General features: G+C 47.4%; 2 protein-coding genes across 4 annotated transcripts in view; one reads left to right on the top strand and one right to left on the bottom strand.

The window, feature by feature from the left end:
- amph (amphiphysin) overlaps positions 1 to 6,097 on the bottom strand; it is a 56,460-nt gene extending 50,363 nt beyond the window's left edge. For both annotated transcript variants that reach the window (XR_004570730.1, XM_034233347.1), the window contains exon 1: positions 5,964 to 6,097. Coding sequence is in view for 1 of the 2 variants with exons in the window: in XM_034233347.1 (XP_034089238.1) it covers positions 5,964 to 6,032 (69 nt within the window). In the remaining variant the exon portion in view is untranslated. The remainder of the gene's footprint in view (positions 1 to 5,963) is intronic.
- Positions 6,098 to 7,181: 1,084 nt separating this feature from the next.
- Positions 7,182 to 14,330, top strand: inhbab (inhibin subunit beta Ab). Of its 2 annotated transcripts, none has more exons than XM_034233344.1 (2): positions 7,182 to 8,192; positions 12,666 to 14,330. In XM_034233344.1, exons 1-2 carry the CDS (start codon positions 7,796 to 7,798, stop codon positions 13,430 to 13,432), a joined length of 1,164 nt encoding a protein of 387 aa, XP_034089235.1. In that variant the 5' UTR covers positions 7,182 to 7,795; the 3' UTR covers positions 13,433 to 14,330. The 2 variants fall into 2 exon arrangements, with proteins under 2 accessions (XP_034089235.1, XP_034089233.1); XM_034233342.1 differs by having other exon boundaries at positions 7,182 to 8,213.
- The last annotated feature ends 216 nt before the right edge of the window (positions 14,331 to 14,546 follow it).

Here is a 14,546-nt window from a genome sequence, read left to right as displayed (position 1 = left end):
GATGAACTGAGGTTCATAATTGCATCAACAACTGATGAATCCTCGGAAAATCTGCCGCCAACAGAGGATACATTTCAACAACATGTAAAGAGCAATGTTTCAGACAGCGATATGGTGTCACAGCCCGAACCCAAACCCTTGTTATGGAGTCCTGTTGGCAGGGGGTGGATTGTCAGAGATGGGGCCATTCAACCAGTGCTATTTACAAAAACCCCAGCACCTAGAGAAGTGAGAGACATTACTCACTTGTATTGCAAAGATGCAAAGTGTGGAGAGAGTGGAAAGTGCCAGTCTGTTGGCCTTCCCTGTACGGAGCTCTGCACCTGCTGTGCAGAATGTCAACATGTGTCCCCTAACGTTTCTGAGGAACCTGACATTCAACATTATATTCTAGTATCTATATACTCTCACATTAATTCTATAATTCTCACAGAATTATTTGATGAATTGTATACTGTACTTTGAATTAAGGTTCAAGTTTCAATAAAACCTGTACTATTTACACCTATGTTTTAGAGGCTTGCAATTTAGAACTAATACACTTTATTGTATTGGGTTACTCTTATTCTGACTATTTGGTGATGTAGTTCAGCCACCTGGTATTTCCCTCTCCAAATATAATGACCATCAGAGTGAGCATTCTTAACTTATAGGCTATTATGCCACTTCTCCCCCATTAGGAATTTGACTGTCTCAGAGAAGAGGTAGGCCTATGTCTAAAGAAATCTCATTTGCAATAGAACTGTACCAGATATTTCCATACAACTACTGGTTAGTGTTCAATAGCACCCTAGACAATTCAGTAATGGTATATGTTTTAGGGATTTCTGTTTCTCTGATAAATGAGAGAAAAGTGATGGAGTCCTATGTTCCTATCACCAAAAAGTACAATTTCCGTCTAAACTCAAGCTAAGTCTACAGGACTATAATTCAGTATTTCTTTAGTTAAATAATTGTCTGACTATTTGGTGGTGTAGGACAGCCACCTGGTTCATACCTCAGCACATCTGAAGAGGAAAAGAGTGGTCATTCTCAAGTTATGGGCTTTCTTGTCACCTTTCCCACATTCGGCCTGGTCTAATTTGGCTCTTTTTCAGGGATTGGGGTAGTTCTAAAGAACAACCAAAAAAACATTTTTCCCCCAAAATAAAATTTGACAACAATCAATTTCATTAATGGGAGACCCTAAAGATAAGAAAAATCATTGTTGTCATTTGTTCTACCTCGGGTAGGGGTATCTGGAAAACTAAAGCCTTTTTTGAGGACTTGCTGCTGGACTATAAACATTCATTAACGTTAGCTTAATAAAAACACCAGTAACATAACATAAAGTAGGCAGGGTTGACTTACCGAAGAAACTGCATTCATGGACGGTCTGTTTCAACCGCAGATAAATCCTATATTTGCATGACGAATAGTCCACCAGGAACCAACACTACAAACACGGCCGAGTTCAAGTAGTGTTCTCCTCATGAGCTGAGCCGCTGTAGCATCACGGAGCTAACGGAGCTAACGGAGCTAGCAGAGAGGAGCTAGGAGCAGCAGAGAGGAGCTAGGAGCCGCAGAGAGGAGCTAGGAGCCGCAGAGAGGAGCTAGGAGCAGCAGAGAGGAGCTAGGAGCAGCAGTCCCGTTGTCATGATCAGTGTTGGGCAAGTTACTTCTAAAATGTAATAATGTAATGTAATTGCATTATTCCACTCAGAAAAAGTTCTTTCAGTCAGTCTTCATTTTCTGTTAAAGCTGCTCAGCGATGGAACTCAATCCCACCTCCAATCAGAGACCAGACCACATTCACATTATTTCAATCCCAACTCAAAACCTGGTTAGTGAGGAATCAGCTCTGCCAACACTGACCCAATCTCCTGCTCCTCACAACCCAATGCCTGTGTTTTAACATGTTCTTTTGTTTAGTTTTAATGTTCTGTATTTTAAATTGTTTTATTTAAGTATCCCAGTAATGTCTGTTGCATGTTTTAAATGTATTGTATTTACTTGTTTAAAATGAAATGTGTTTTAGGATGACTTTTAAAATCTGTCCAGGGACTACAGATGAAAAATAGCCTCTTGGCTAACTCTGGCACGTTTACAGAAATGTTCATTAATGTGCACTGTCCCTGTTAAATAAATAAATAATATATTACATATTACTTATTACTGTCTTTTGAAAGTAATAAGTTACATTACTGTCTCTGAAATGTAATGAGTTACATTACTTTTGAGTTACTTTACCAAAATAACCGCAAAAGAATGGCTAGGCATTTTAAATGCTAAAATGTAGTTTAGTGCAGCTCATTATACATCCAGTGAAGGGCGATGTGTATAGCCAGGGCCGGCCCAAGGCACTGGCGAACTAGCCGGTCGCCTAGGGCGCCAGATCTGGAGGGGTGCTGCGCTGGGAGAAAGAAAATAATAATAAAAAAATAATTTAATTCATTTTAAATTTGTATTCTGCCTAATTTTCTGCCCTTGATGTAATACATTTACATTAATAATTGAATAAAGTAAACACCATTTGCACCCCGGGCCGGCAACATTTTGCATTTGCCCTGTATGATGGGTGATGTAAGTGGGGGATGTTGACTTATCAGGTGCCCGCAGCTCACAGCCAGTGAGAGAGAGCCTCCGAGCGAGCAAGAGAGAGAGAGAGAGAGAGAGGGCGAGCATGCATCGGTACCGCGGATTGTTGTTGGATTGAGGCTGATAACTACAGCTCAGTGAGGTAAAGGACTCTCAGTCAAGCCCGCCTTAACCTGCCATCAGGCCCTGGGGCTGATAGGTTTTGTAGGCCCCCTATTTAAACAACAAATCAAAGTCATTTATAGCCTCTAGTCATTCTGCCCAAAGTGCTCCAGATTGAAGCATTTTACTTTCAAATGTTAAAACAAATCTTTCCGGGGGGGCAAACCCCCGGACCCCCCTAGAGGATGTGATGTCCACCCCCCAATTAAAACATGTTCATACAATAATGAATACATTTGAAACCTTCTTTATGTATATTACCAACATGTCAATACGTTTCAGTTGTTGTAGTGTATTGGTCTTTTGTAGAGATTTGTCATTTATTCTTTATATATTCTATTGTGTATTGCTTGGAGGGGCGGGGGGGGGGGCACCAAATCATAATCTCGCCTAGGGCACCAAAATGTCTAGGGCCGGCCCTGTGTATGGCATAACAACTGTGTAGGCCATTAAGGCTACTAACAACTTGTATTACACGGCTTAGTTGAATACTCCATTCTGATAGTAAATTCTTAACATGTGACTCGTTGTTAATCCAGTAGTACAGACCGCTGTCAAGGACTATGATGAAGGTCACTAAGGAGGATCCAGAAAGAGAAAGGAAAAGAGGTTAAAAGATGGAGCGCTGGACGTCAGATAAATCACCAGAAGAAGACAGACAGGAAGTAAACACTAACAGGACACAGAATGGGCTCTGTAGTGTGTTTAGTATATGGCCATGTGCAGGCCCGGCTCCAGAACAAATGACTCAGGGTGCCTCTGAGGTTACAGGGGGCGCAGCAGTAGGTTTACATGAGCAATAGTGGCAACAGCAATGAAAAATAGCATTGATGGTCCCAATGAACAGATGATGGCCTTTGTTATGTTTTGAAACCAAGCAAGTGAGAACATTTCAAGTGAGTTAAAAGTCCAATCCTGACATATCTCATATAGTCCAAAGTGGACTGTGGCAAAGAAAAGCACAACAGCTTCAAAGCTACTGATAAAAGAAATGAGAACATTTTGTAAATCAAGGCACATATGATTTGAACCAGCTCATAGTTTGAAATGGCAAACATTGAAAAGCTAAAGTATTATTAAAACCATGTACTAATCATCACTTTGGTCCCATCATATACTCTGGGAAGAGAACATTTACTGTGCTTGAAAACTGGATCACATCATCATCATGTGAGGTTGGCTTTGTGACCTGGAGAACATTTCAGCTGCAACATTAGCTCGTTGATAAGCTCGGGATATGAGATCTTTCTGTAGCCATTCGTGGTGAAGGCATCTGTGCTATTGTGTGCATTGTGTTTGACCCAACATTTCTACAGGCAGAATATGAATCTATTTCCACATGAATATTCTAGCCCTTGTCTATTTGTATACTGCAAAGCTGCAAGATGACCGCCTAACCCCACTGTACAGGCGGGCACTTGTTTAGATATACCTGGGCAGGCTCTGTATCCTGGCACCTGCGGGCCGCAGAGGGGCGGCGTAGTTTCGGGCGACGAAGACTGCTGCTCCGGGTGCGAGGGCGGCGAGTCAGGCGGGAGTAAGCTAGTGTCCACAACGGAGGGTCACGTGATGTCCCCATCTGACCTGTTGCTACTGTCTGCAGTAGAGGCAGTGTTGCTGGCGTTTAGTGATGGCTGCTTTAACCATGTTCGTATAAAGGATTATCCACAGATGTGTGTCACTGCTGTGGAAGCACTTTGGAACGATGCACGCGCAGCGGAGCATCATTTCAAAGTGCTTCCACAGATGTGTGTCACTGCTGTGGAAATACTTTGAAACGATGCACGCGCAGCGGAGCAGGTCACGAGCACCTGACACAATTTGTTGTTAGTATTTTTCGCTCCGTTCTCTTTTTTGAATAGAGGGTGCATAACATTCAACTGCCCGAAGATCCCGACGCGAAGCCTGAAGGGTAAACACCAGGTTTACTAATCTACCCCCACAAGTTGTCTCTGGTGTCGGGATGTCTCGCTATGTTAGTACATTCTTAAAAAACAAAACACCATTTAATTCCGGGTTAGAATGTGTTGTACCTGCGTTACTGAGCATTGTGGGTAATATATTACCCACATTTCATTAGTAATGCGTTACATTACTTCGTTACAGCAAAAAGTAATATATTACTGTAACTCCGTTACCTTTGTAACGCCTTACACCCAACACTGGTCATGAAGGGGAATCTAAATATAGAGAATGTGTGTTTGTGGATCCAGGCTAGAAACATGTTCATTGTCTGATGTTAAGTTGGTCTACGGGAATTGCTCCCATCTGCATCCATCGCCTACAGTTTTCAGCATTGGGCTTCACCGCACTCTGTCCCGGAGTTTGCCGCTTGGCTCTGATAGGCCAGAAGTCGGTTTGATTGTATTCGGGCTCGATTGCTTATCCTGTCTGAGTAGCCCGGATGACGTTGCATCGCAATTTTGGACATCGAATTTTAAACACCGACATTTTTGACGTCTCATTTTTTAACACCGAAATTGTGCATTCGAATTGTTTTCACTTGAATTTTTGGGATCTGAATTTGACTATTCAAATTTTTTTAACTTGAATTGTTACATTTTTATTTCACATAGATAAATTCGGAGCAAAAAAATTCAGATACATGATTTTCAAAGTAAATATTTTCAATGCTATAAATTTGGTGTCTAATAAAATTCAAATACTTCTGTCTCTTGTTTGCTTCCATAGACAGCCCTAGTAATAATGTAATGTAATAATAATATAGTATTATGACAACACACTGACGCTCTCAGCTCTCAAGTGTCTGACGTCATCACGCCCCCCCCCCCCCACCTTGGCTCAGGAGCACGTCATTTATTTAAATATAAACTCAGAATATCTTCATATACATTGATCATTCATCCGCATGACGTCATCACGAGGTGTTACTGAAGAGGTCGGTCTGTTCAGCCAATCACAAAGCTCCGTCAGTTTATGATGATTTAACGGTTTTTACGGAGGTGAAATGAACGTATCGTGACGTCAGGCTCTCGGTACAGATCCGGTGTTAATGAACAGCAGAGATGTCGATGAAATATATAATATAATATAATATAATATATATATAATAGCCTATAGCCCTAACATATATGAGCAGAGAGAGAGGAGGCCCGCAGCGCATCCATCTGTCTCTCCATCCCCCTAAACCCCCGGTTCCTCCCGGTCCTCCCGTTCCACCCGTTTTTCCCCGTTTCTCCCCCCTTTCTCCCGGTCCCCCTCACCTTCTCCTGCGCGCGGTTCAGCCGTTTCTGCACGTTCTTCGCGAAGATCCCCGTCTTGATTTCCGCCATGATGACTGCAGAGAGACCGGATTACCGAGAGAGACGGGAGGGGGAGGTGTGAGCGAGTGTGTGTGTGTGTGTGTGTGTGTGTGTGTGTGTGGTGTGTGTGTGTGTGTGTGTGTGTGTGTGTGTGTGTGTGTGTGTGTGTGTGTGTGTGTGTGTGTATTAACCCCTCCAGTAAACAGTGATGTAAAATCTGCTGAACGACAACAAACAGCAAAAATCATAAAAACAAAAACGACATGAAGATTATATCTGGACCATTGACAACCAGGAATACATATTAATCAACTTTACATTAATACATATTAATCAACTTTACATTAATACATATTAAATAACTCTACAATAATACATATTAAACAACTCCACATTGTTACCAGTTTCTCTACTGTGTCTCTAAGTCACTTCCTGCAGTGTCATCATCAAACTCATCACAGGCTCAGGTGAAGAGGAAGCTGTAACACCTGCCTCCCACCAGCAGAGGGCGTGCTGATGTCACAGAGAGTGTGTGTGTGTGTGTGTGTGTGTGTGTGTGTGTGTGTGTGTGTGTGTGTGTGTGTGTGTGTGTGTGTGTGTGTGTGTGTGTGTGTGTGTGTGTGTGTGTGTGTGTGTGTGTGTGTGTGTGTGTGTGTGTGTGTGTGTGTGTGCGCGCTCCATCTGCTGAGTGCAGGATTCTGATCGTAACAACAAAGTATTGGGTAAATACATTTCACACCAACAGAGTTTCTCCTCCACGTGAGGCGATCATGACGCTGTGCTGAGTCACTGGTGTGTGTGTGTGTGTGTGTGTGTGTGTGTGTGTGTGTGTGTGTGTGTGTGTGTGTGTGTGTGTGTGTGTGTGTGTGTGTGTGTGTGTGTGTGTGTGTGTGTGTGTGTGTGTGTGTGTGTGTGTGTGGTATGAATGAATCAGGGACACTCTCTCGTCCTCCTCTTCCCTCCTTCCTCCTCCTCTTTTGTCGTGACGTTCATTCAGGAGGAAACACCACAAACAGTCCTGAGATATTCTGAGAGACTTTACTCACAGTGTGTGTGTGTGTGTGTGTGTGTGTGTGTGTGTGTGTGTGTGTGTGTGTGTGTGTGTGTGTGTGTGTGTGTGTGTGTGTGTGTGTGTGTGTGTGTGTGTGTGTGTGTGTGTGTGTGTGTGTGTGTGTGAGAATCACAGGGAATACCTCTGTGTGTGGAGGGAGGGATCAGCGGAGAGGTATAATTACAGAAACAGAGCGAGAGGGAGAGTAGAGTGACCCTGCACTCGGTGTTCATTCAGCTCCACCAGAACAATCAGGACCATCAGAGCCAACAGACCATCAGGACCATCAGCACCAGATACATTAAGACCGGGCAACTCAGACAAGATTCAAATAACTTTAGAGCTTTGCTGACAGTCCGGGAGGATTTCTGATTTCACTCTGATTCTGTATTTCTGCTACCGTAAGAGATTCACCTCTGACTGCAGATATCGTCTCCTCTGGTATCGTCTCCTCTGGTATCGTCTCCTCTGGTATCGTCTCCTCTGGTATCGTCTCCTCAGATATCGTCTCCTCTGGTATCGTCTCCTCAGATATCGTCTCCTCTGGTATCGTCTCCTCAGATATCGTCTCCTCTGGTATCGTCTCCTCAGATATCGTCTCCTCTGATATCGTCTCCTCTGGTATCGTCTCCTCAGATATCGTCTCCTCTGGTATCGTCTCCTCAGATATCGTCTCCTCAGATATCGTCTCCTCAGATATCGTCTCCTCTGCTCCAGATATCTGTCGGGGTTGCAGCCCGTCATGGCGTCTCAGTTTTCTGTCTTCTTCTTCATGGCCTTCGTGCTTCTCGCTGACGCGTCTCCGACGGTGTCTCCAGGTCCGGAGGTGTCGTCGGGTCCGGAGGTGGACGTGGCGCCGGTCTGTCCTTCCTGCGCTCTGATGAAGAAGAACTCGTCTTCGTCGGGCGGACAGGAAGAGATAGTGGAGGCAGTGAAGCTTCACATCCTCAACATGCTGCACCTGAGCACTCGGCCCAACCTCACGCAGCCGGTGCCTCGTGCTGCCTTGCTCAACGCCATCAGGAAGCTGCAGGTCGGCCGAGTGGCTGAGGACGGCAGCGTGGAGATCCAGGAGGACGTCCCCGGGGCCCAAACACCTTCTGAACCCCCCTCTGAGATCATCGCCTTCGCAGAGCCAGGTGAGGCCAACACAGAGCCAGGTGAGGCCAACACAGGGCCAGGTGAGGCCAACACAGAGCCAGGTGAGGCCAACACAGAGCCAGGTGAGGCCAACACAGAGCCAGGTGAGGCAAACACAGGGCCAGGTGAGGCCAACACAGAGCCAGGTGAGGCCAACACAGAGCCAGGTGAGGCCAACACAGAGCCAGGTGAGGCCAACACAGAGCCAGGTGAGGCCAACACAGAGCCAGGTGAGGCCAACACAGAGCCAGGTGAGGCCAACACAGAGCCAGGTGAGGCCAACACAGAGCCAGGTGAGGCCAACACAGGGCCAGGTGAGGCCAACACAGAGCCAGGTGAGGCCAACACAGAGCCAGGTGAGGCAACACAGAGCCAGGTGAGGCCAACACGAGGGCCAGGTGAGGCCAACACAGAGCCAGGTGAGGCCAACACAGGGCCAGGTGAGGCCAACACGATCCAGTGAGGCCAACACAGAGCCAGGTGAGGCCAACACAGAGCCAGGTGAGGCCACACAGGCCAGGTGAGGCCAACACAGAGCCAGGTGAGGCCAACCAGAGCCAGGTGAGGCCAACACAGAGCCAGGTGAGGCCAACACAGAGCCAGGTGAGGCCAACACAGCACAGGCCAGGTGAGGCCAACACAGGGCCAGGTGAGGCCAACACAGAGCCAGGTGAGGCCAACACAGAGCCAGGTGAGGCCAACACAGAGCCAGGTGAGGCCAACACAGAGCCAGGTGAGGCCAACACAGAGCCAGGTGAGGCCAACACAGAGCCAGGTGAGGCCAACACAGAGCCAGGTGAGGCCAACACAGGGCCCAGGTGAGGCCAACACAGAGCCAGGTGAGGCCACCACAGAGCCAGGTGAGGCCAACACAGAGCCAGGTGAGGCCAACACAGGGCCAGGTGAGGCCAACACAGGGCCAGGTGAGGCCAACACAGAGCCAGGTGAGGCCAACACAGAGCCAGGTGAGGCCAACACAGAGCCAGGTGAGGCCAACACAGAGCCAGGTGAGGCCAACACAGAGCCAGGTGAGGCCAACACAGAGCCAGGTGAGGCCAACACAGAGCCAGGTGAGGCCAACACAGAGCCAGGTGAGGCCAACACAGAGCCAGGTGAGGCCAACACAGAGCCAGGTGAGGCCAACACAGGGCCAGGTGAGGCCAACACAGAGCCAGGTGAGGTGAGGCCAACACAGGGCCAGGTGAGGCCACAGAGTTAAGGGATGCAAAGCTACAGAGTTAAGGGATGCAGAGGTACAGAGTTAAGGGATGCAGAGGTACAGAGTTAAGGGATGCAGAGGTACAGAGTTAAGGGATGCAGAGGTACAGAGTTAAGGGATGCAGGGGTACATAGTTAAGGGATGCAGGGGTACAGAGTTAAGGGATGCAGAGGTACAGAGTTAAGGGATGCAAAGCTACAGAGTTAAGGGATGCAGGGGTGCAGAGTTAAGGGATGCAGAGGTACAGAGTTAAGGGGTGCAGAGGTACAGAGTTAAGGGATGCAGAGGTACAGAGTTAAGGGATGCAGGGGTACAGAGTTAAGGGATGCAGGGGTACAGAGTTAAGGGATGCAGGGGTACAGAGTTAAGGGATGCAGAGGTACAGAGTTAAGGGATGCAGGGGTACAGAGTTAAGGGATGCAGGGGTACATAGTTAAGGGATGCATAGGTACAGAGTTAAGGGATGCAGAGGTACAGAGTTAAGGGATGCAGAGGTACAGAGTTAAGGGATGCAGAGGTACAGAGTTAAGGGATGCAGAGGTACAGAGTTAAGGGATGCAGGGGTACATAGTTAAGGGATGCAGAGGTACAGAGTTAAGGGATGCAGAGGTACAGAGTTAAGGGATGTAGAGGTACAGAGTTAAGGGATGCAGAGGTACAGAGTTAAGGGATGCAGAGGTACAGAGTTAAGGGATGTGTAAGCTATCTGCTGTCCTGATGTCAATGGGGAGCTCATTCCACCATCTTGGAGCCAGGATAGCAAACCCACGTGTTTCTGCTGATGGGAACTTGGGTCCCCCTCGCAGCGAGGGTGCAGCGAGCCGTTTGGCTGATGCAGAGCGTAGTGCACGCGCTGGGGTGTACGGTTTAACCATGTCCTGGATGTACGAAGGGCCAGATCCATTCGCAGCATGGTAGCAAGTACCAGTGTCTTGAAGTGGATTCTAGCAGTTACCGGAAGCCAGTGAAGGGAGCGGAGGAGCGGAGTGGTGTGGGGAAATTTAGGAAGGTTGAAGACCAGACGAGCCGCTGCATTCTGGATGAGCTGCAGAGGTCGGATGGCACATGCAGGTAGACCAGCCAGGAGGGAGTTGCAGTAGTCTAGGCGTGAGATGACGAGAGCCTGGACCAGAACCTGAGTCGCTTTCTGTGTCAGCTGGGGACGCATCTTCCTGATGTTGTAAAGCGTGTATCTGCAGCAGCGGGTTGTAGCAGCGATGTTTGCAGTGAAGGACAGGTTGTTATCTAGCGTCACACCCAGATTCCTTGCAGTCTGAGTCGGGGAAACAGCTACAGTTTAGTGGTTGCAGAGTTAGTGGTTGCAGAGTTAGTGGTTGCAGAGTTAGTGGTTGCGTTGAATCAGACTCTGACCATCAGCTGCTTTAGAGACCTTTGTCTGTGCGCTCTATTATCAGCTCATTCACAAAAAGAGGTCAGAGTTTGTTTACAGATTTCCTCACTCAGTCTGGTTCTGTTTATTCTAGTCTGTGTTAGGGTTCATCATCTCAGACTGTGGAGGTGATTTAGTAATATTAGCCGACAGAAGAAAGTCTTTTGAGTTCATCTGCAACCCTCCATGATTTCATTCATTCATACAACAGGTCTCACAGAAAGAGATTTTCAAAATAAAATTATTTAATAAACGTGATGATGTTAGGGTCTACTTTTATGAACATTTACTGACCAATCACAGCCCCCGGCTTGTTTGCTTACATAAATGTACAGAATGTGTTCGTGCTATAAATAGTTTTCTCTCTGAGAAGAGTATTTCATTAAAACCTCTCTCAAAGACTCGCCGAAATTAAGGGACAGTAACGAGGGGGGGGGCATACCGAGTGGTCTTGGGCCGTAAATAATCTCCCCATTCAAACAAACTGGGCCTCAGTAATTATTCAGGAAACAAAGAGTGTGTGTGTGTCTGTCCTTGTTAACAACATTCCCTGAAACCAGGTCTTTTTTTAGTGTCTCTGCTCATATTGGGTATATTTAGAGGCAGCTCTGTTCATGCTGTTTCTGTTAACGACATGTCTTTGTCCATTCATTCAGACACAAAGAGGGGGGCGGGGTCGCCTCCTCCAGACAAATTCAACAAGTTCACAAATTCTTTATTTCATCATTAATTATCGTCAAGATGTCAGTTTCTCTCAGATCAATTATTAATGCAATTATGATTTGTATATAACATCTGCAGAGATGTCTGAGTTTAGAAGAAGAAGACATACTTTATGAATCCCTCACAGGGACATTTCTTTCTCCACTCTGTTGTGTTTACACATTACACACACAGAGGGTATACATGCACAAACACAACCACATGCAGATAGGAGAGGTGGCAGAGCAGAGAGGCTGCCAGGTACCCGGTGCCAGGGAGCAGTTTCAAGGTTAGATGCCTTGATCAATGGCACCTCGGCAGTGGCCCAGGAGGCACCTCTCCAGCTGCCAGCTTACTATATTTGTTTTGGTTCGGTCGGGACGTGAACCGGCGACCCTTCGGTTCCAAGACCAAGTCCCTACAGACTGAGCCACTGCCGCCAAAAGGAGTTTATAAAGGAGCAGAGACAGAGGCCGTTTCTCAATCTCGAGGATACTGGCTTGGTAGTCGCGTACTTCCAAGTCACTTCCTTCAGAAACGAAGCAAGTATGCTTCCAAGCCACGGCTTCGGAAAACGAAGAATAATGGAACAGGCTAACAAGTGTGCCACTCTCTCTAACGGTTTCAACATAAACTGTACCGAAAATAAATACCTCACGATGTCTATCTAATTATGAACTTGCTTTACTTTCACGGAACACATTATCGGTGATAACAATGTAACACATTTACCAACACATGTTCTACGCCACTATATACTTACATTTCAATGTGTGCTGCGTCGGTTCAGCCATTCTCCGCAAGGGTTTTTGAAATTGGTCCGTGCGCAAAGCATTGTGGGGATTTTAAGGACGCGAAGTCTACCCATGTGCAGCCTCGAAATTTCCCCCAAACCAAGGACGCGGCCTCGGTGGAATTCCAAGTATGCTGGAGATTGGAACAGTCCTTCGGCAGCACTCGATGACGTAGCATCCTTGAAATATTGGCTTGGAAGCCAGTATCCTCGAGATTGAGAAACGGCCAGAGACCTGCAGGCTGCACCTGTAAGACTCTGCTCAGGGTTTACTCTGACTCAGAGAGGGGAAGTGAGAGGAAGGAGAAACATGTTCATCAGTGATTGTGGGTTAATAATCTGAAGCTGTTGTTGTGCTCCCCCTGCAGGAGGCTCTCTGAACTCCGTGACCTTCAACCTTTCAGCAGAGGGCGGCTCAGCGGTGGTGGAACAGGCCAACATCTGGATCTTCCTGAAGATTTCGAAGGGAACCCGATGGAAAGGGAAAGTGTCGCTGCAGCTTCATCAGGAGGGTGAGGAAGAGGAGTGTGTTTCGGATAAGATGGTGGATGTCCGTCGCAGCGGCTGGCACAAGCTCGCCGTGTCTCGCAGCATCCAGACTCTGCTGTCGGGCGGCGGCGGAGCGCTGAGGCTGCGGGTCGTCTGTCCGCTCTGCAGCGAGGCCGGAGTCACAGCGGTGCTGACGGCCAGCGAGCGGGCCGGAGGGCGGGACCAGTCCCACCGACCCTTCCTCATGGTGGCGCTGCGAGCTGTAGAGGAGGCTGCGCAGCGGCGGGTCAGACGCGGGCTGGAATGTGACGGGAAGATCCGCGTCTGCTGCAAACGTCAGTTCTACGTAAACTTCAAAGACATCAGCTGGAACGACTGGATCATCGCACCGTCCGGTTACCACGCCAACTACTGCGAGGGGGAATGTCCAAACCACATGTCGAGCTTCAGCGGCTCGGCGCTGTCCTTCCACTCCACCGTCATCAACCACTACCGCATGCGCGGCCACGGGCCCTTCCAGAACATCCGGTCCTGCTGCGTCCCCACACGGCTCAGAGCCATGTCCATGCTGTACTACAACGAGGAGCAGAAGATCATCAAGAAGGACATCCAGAACATGATCGTGGACGAGTGCGGCTGCTCTTAAACCAGAGACTTCCTGCAGGACTCAGAGACTTCCTGTAGGACTCAGAGACTTCCTGTAGGACTCAGAGACTTTCTGCAGGACTCAGAGACTTCCTGCAGGACTCATAGACTTCCTGAGGACTCAGAGACTTCCTGTAGGACTCAGAGACTTCCTGCAGGACTCAGAGACTTCCTGCAGGACTCAGAGACTTCCTGTAGGACTCAGAGACTTCCTGCAGGACTCAAAGACTTCCTGCTGGACTCAGAGACTTCCTGCTGGACTCAGAGACTTCCTGCTGGACTCATAGACTTCCTGTAGGACTCAGAGACTTCCTGTAGGACTCAGAGACTTCCTGCAGGACTCAGAGACTTCCTGTAGGACTCAGAGACTTCCTGCTGGACTCAGAGACTTCCTGTTGGACTCAGAGACTTCCTGCTGGACTCAGAGACTTCCTGTAGGACTCAGAGACTTCCTGCAGGACTCAGAGACTTCCTGCTGGACTCAGAGACTTCCTGTAGGACTCAGAGACTTCCTGTAGGACTCAGAGACTTCCTGTAGGACTCAGAGACTTCCTGTAGGACTCAGAGACTTCCTGCAGGACTCAGAGACTTCCTGCTGGACTCAGAGACTTCCTGTAGGACTCAGAGACTTCCTGTTCGGTCAGATTTATTTTCGGGAAAGACTCTTTTCCACATTGGATCACACGAGAACACTATGCAGCAACTCCTGCATTTCCACCTGTCCGCATTTATACCTGTGTGTTTATACCTGTGTGTTTATACCTGTGTGTGTTCATACTAGGGCTGTACCCGAATATTCGTTCGTTGGAGTACTATTCGGGTTTCAATTTCGTTATTCGGATATTCGTTTTGTTTGTTTTTTCCCAGTTTTTTTTCAAATTGAATTTATTGAAATCTCCAATATCAACGTCAGAGCTTGAGCCTCTTCGGGGTGCTAACACTTAACCATCAACGTTATCGTTTACTTTCTCCGTCTTTATATGTAGATATTACTTTTCTCCGTTAATCTCTCTCACTTTGTTTCCATAGCAACAACAACTTCCTGTCAACAGCGCTACCTCTCCTTCAAAATAAAAGCATGTCCATAAATAGAAAGCCAAGCCAAATTACACTTA

This window comes from Gymnodraco acuticeps, unplaced genomic scaffold (genome assembly GCF_902827175.1).
Source record: "Gymnodraco acuticeps unplaced genomic scaffold, fGymAcu1.1, whole genome shotgun sequence".
NCBI classification, from domain to species: domain Eukaryota; kingdom Metazoa; phylum Chordata; class Actinopteri; order Perciformes; family Bathydraconidae; genus Gymnodraco; species Gymnodraco acuticeps.
This window is presented reverse-complemented; position numbering and strand designations above follow the sequence as displayed.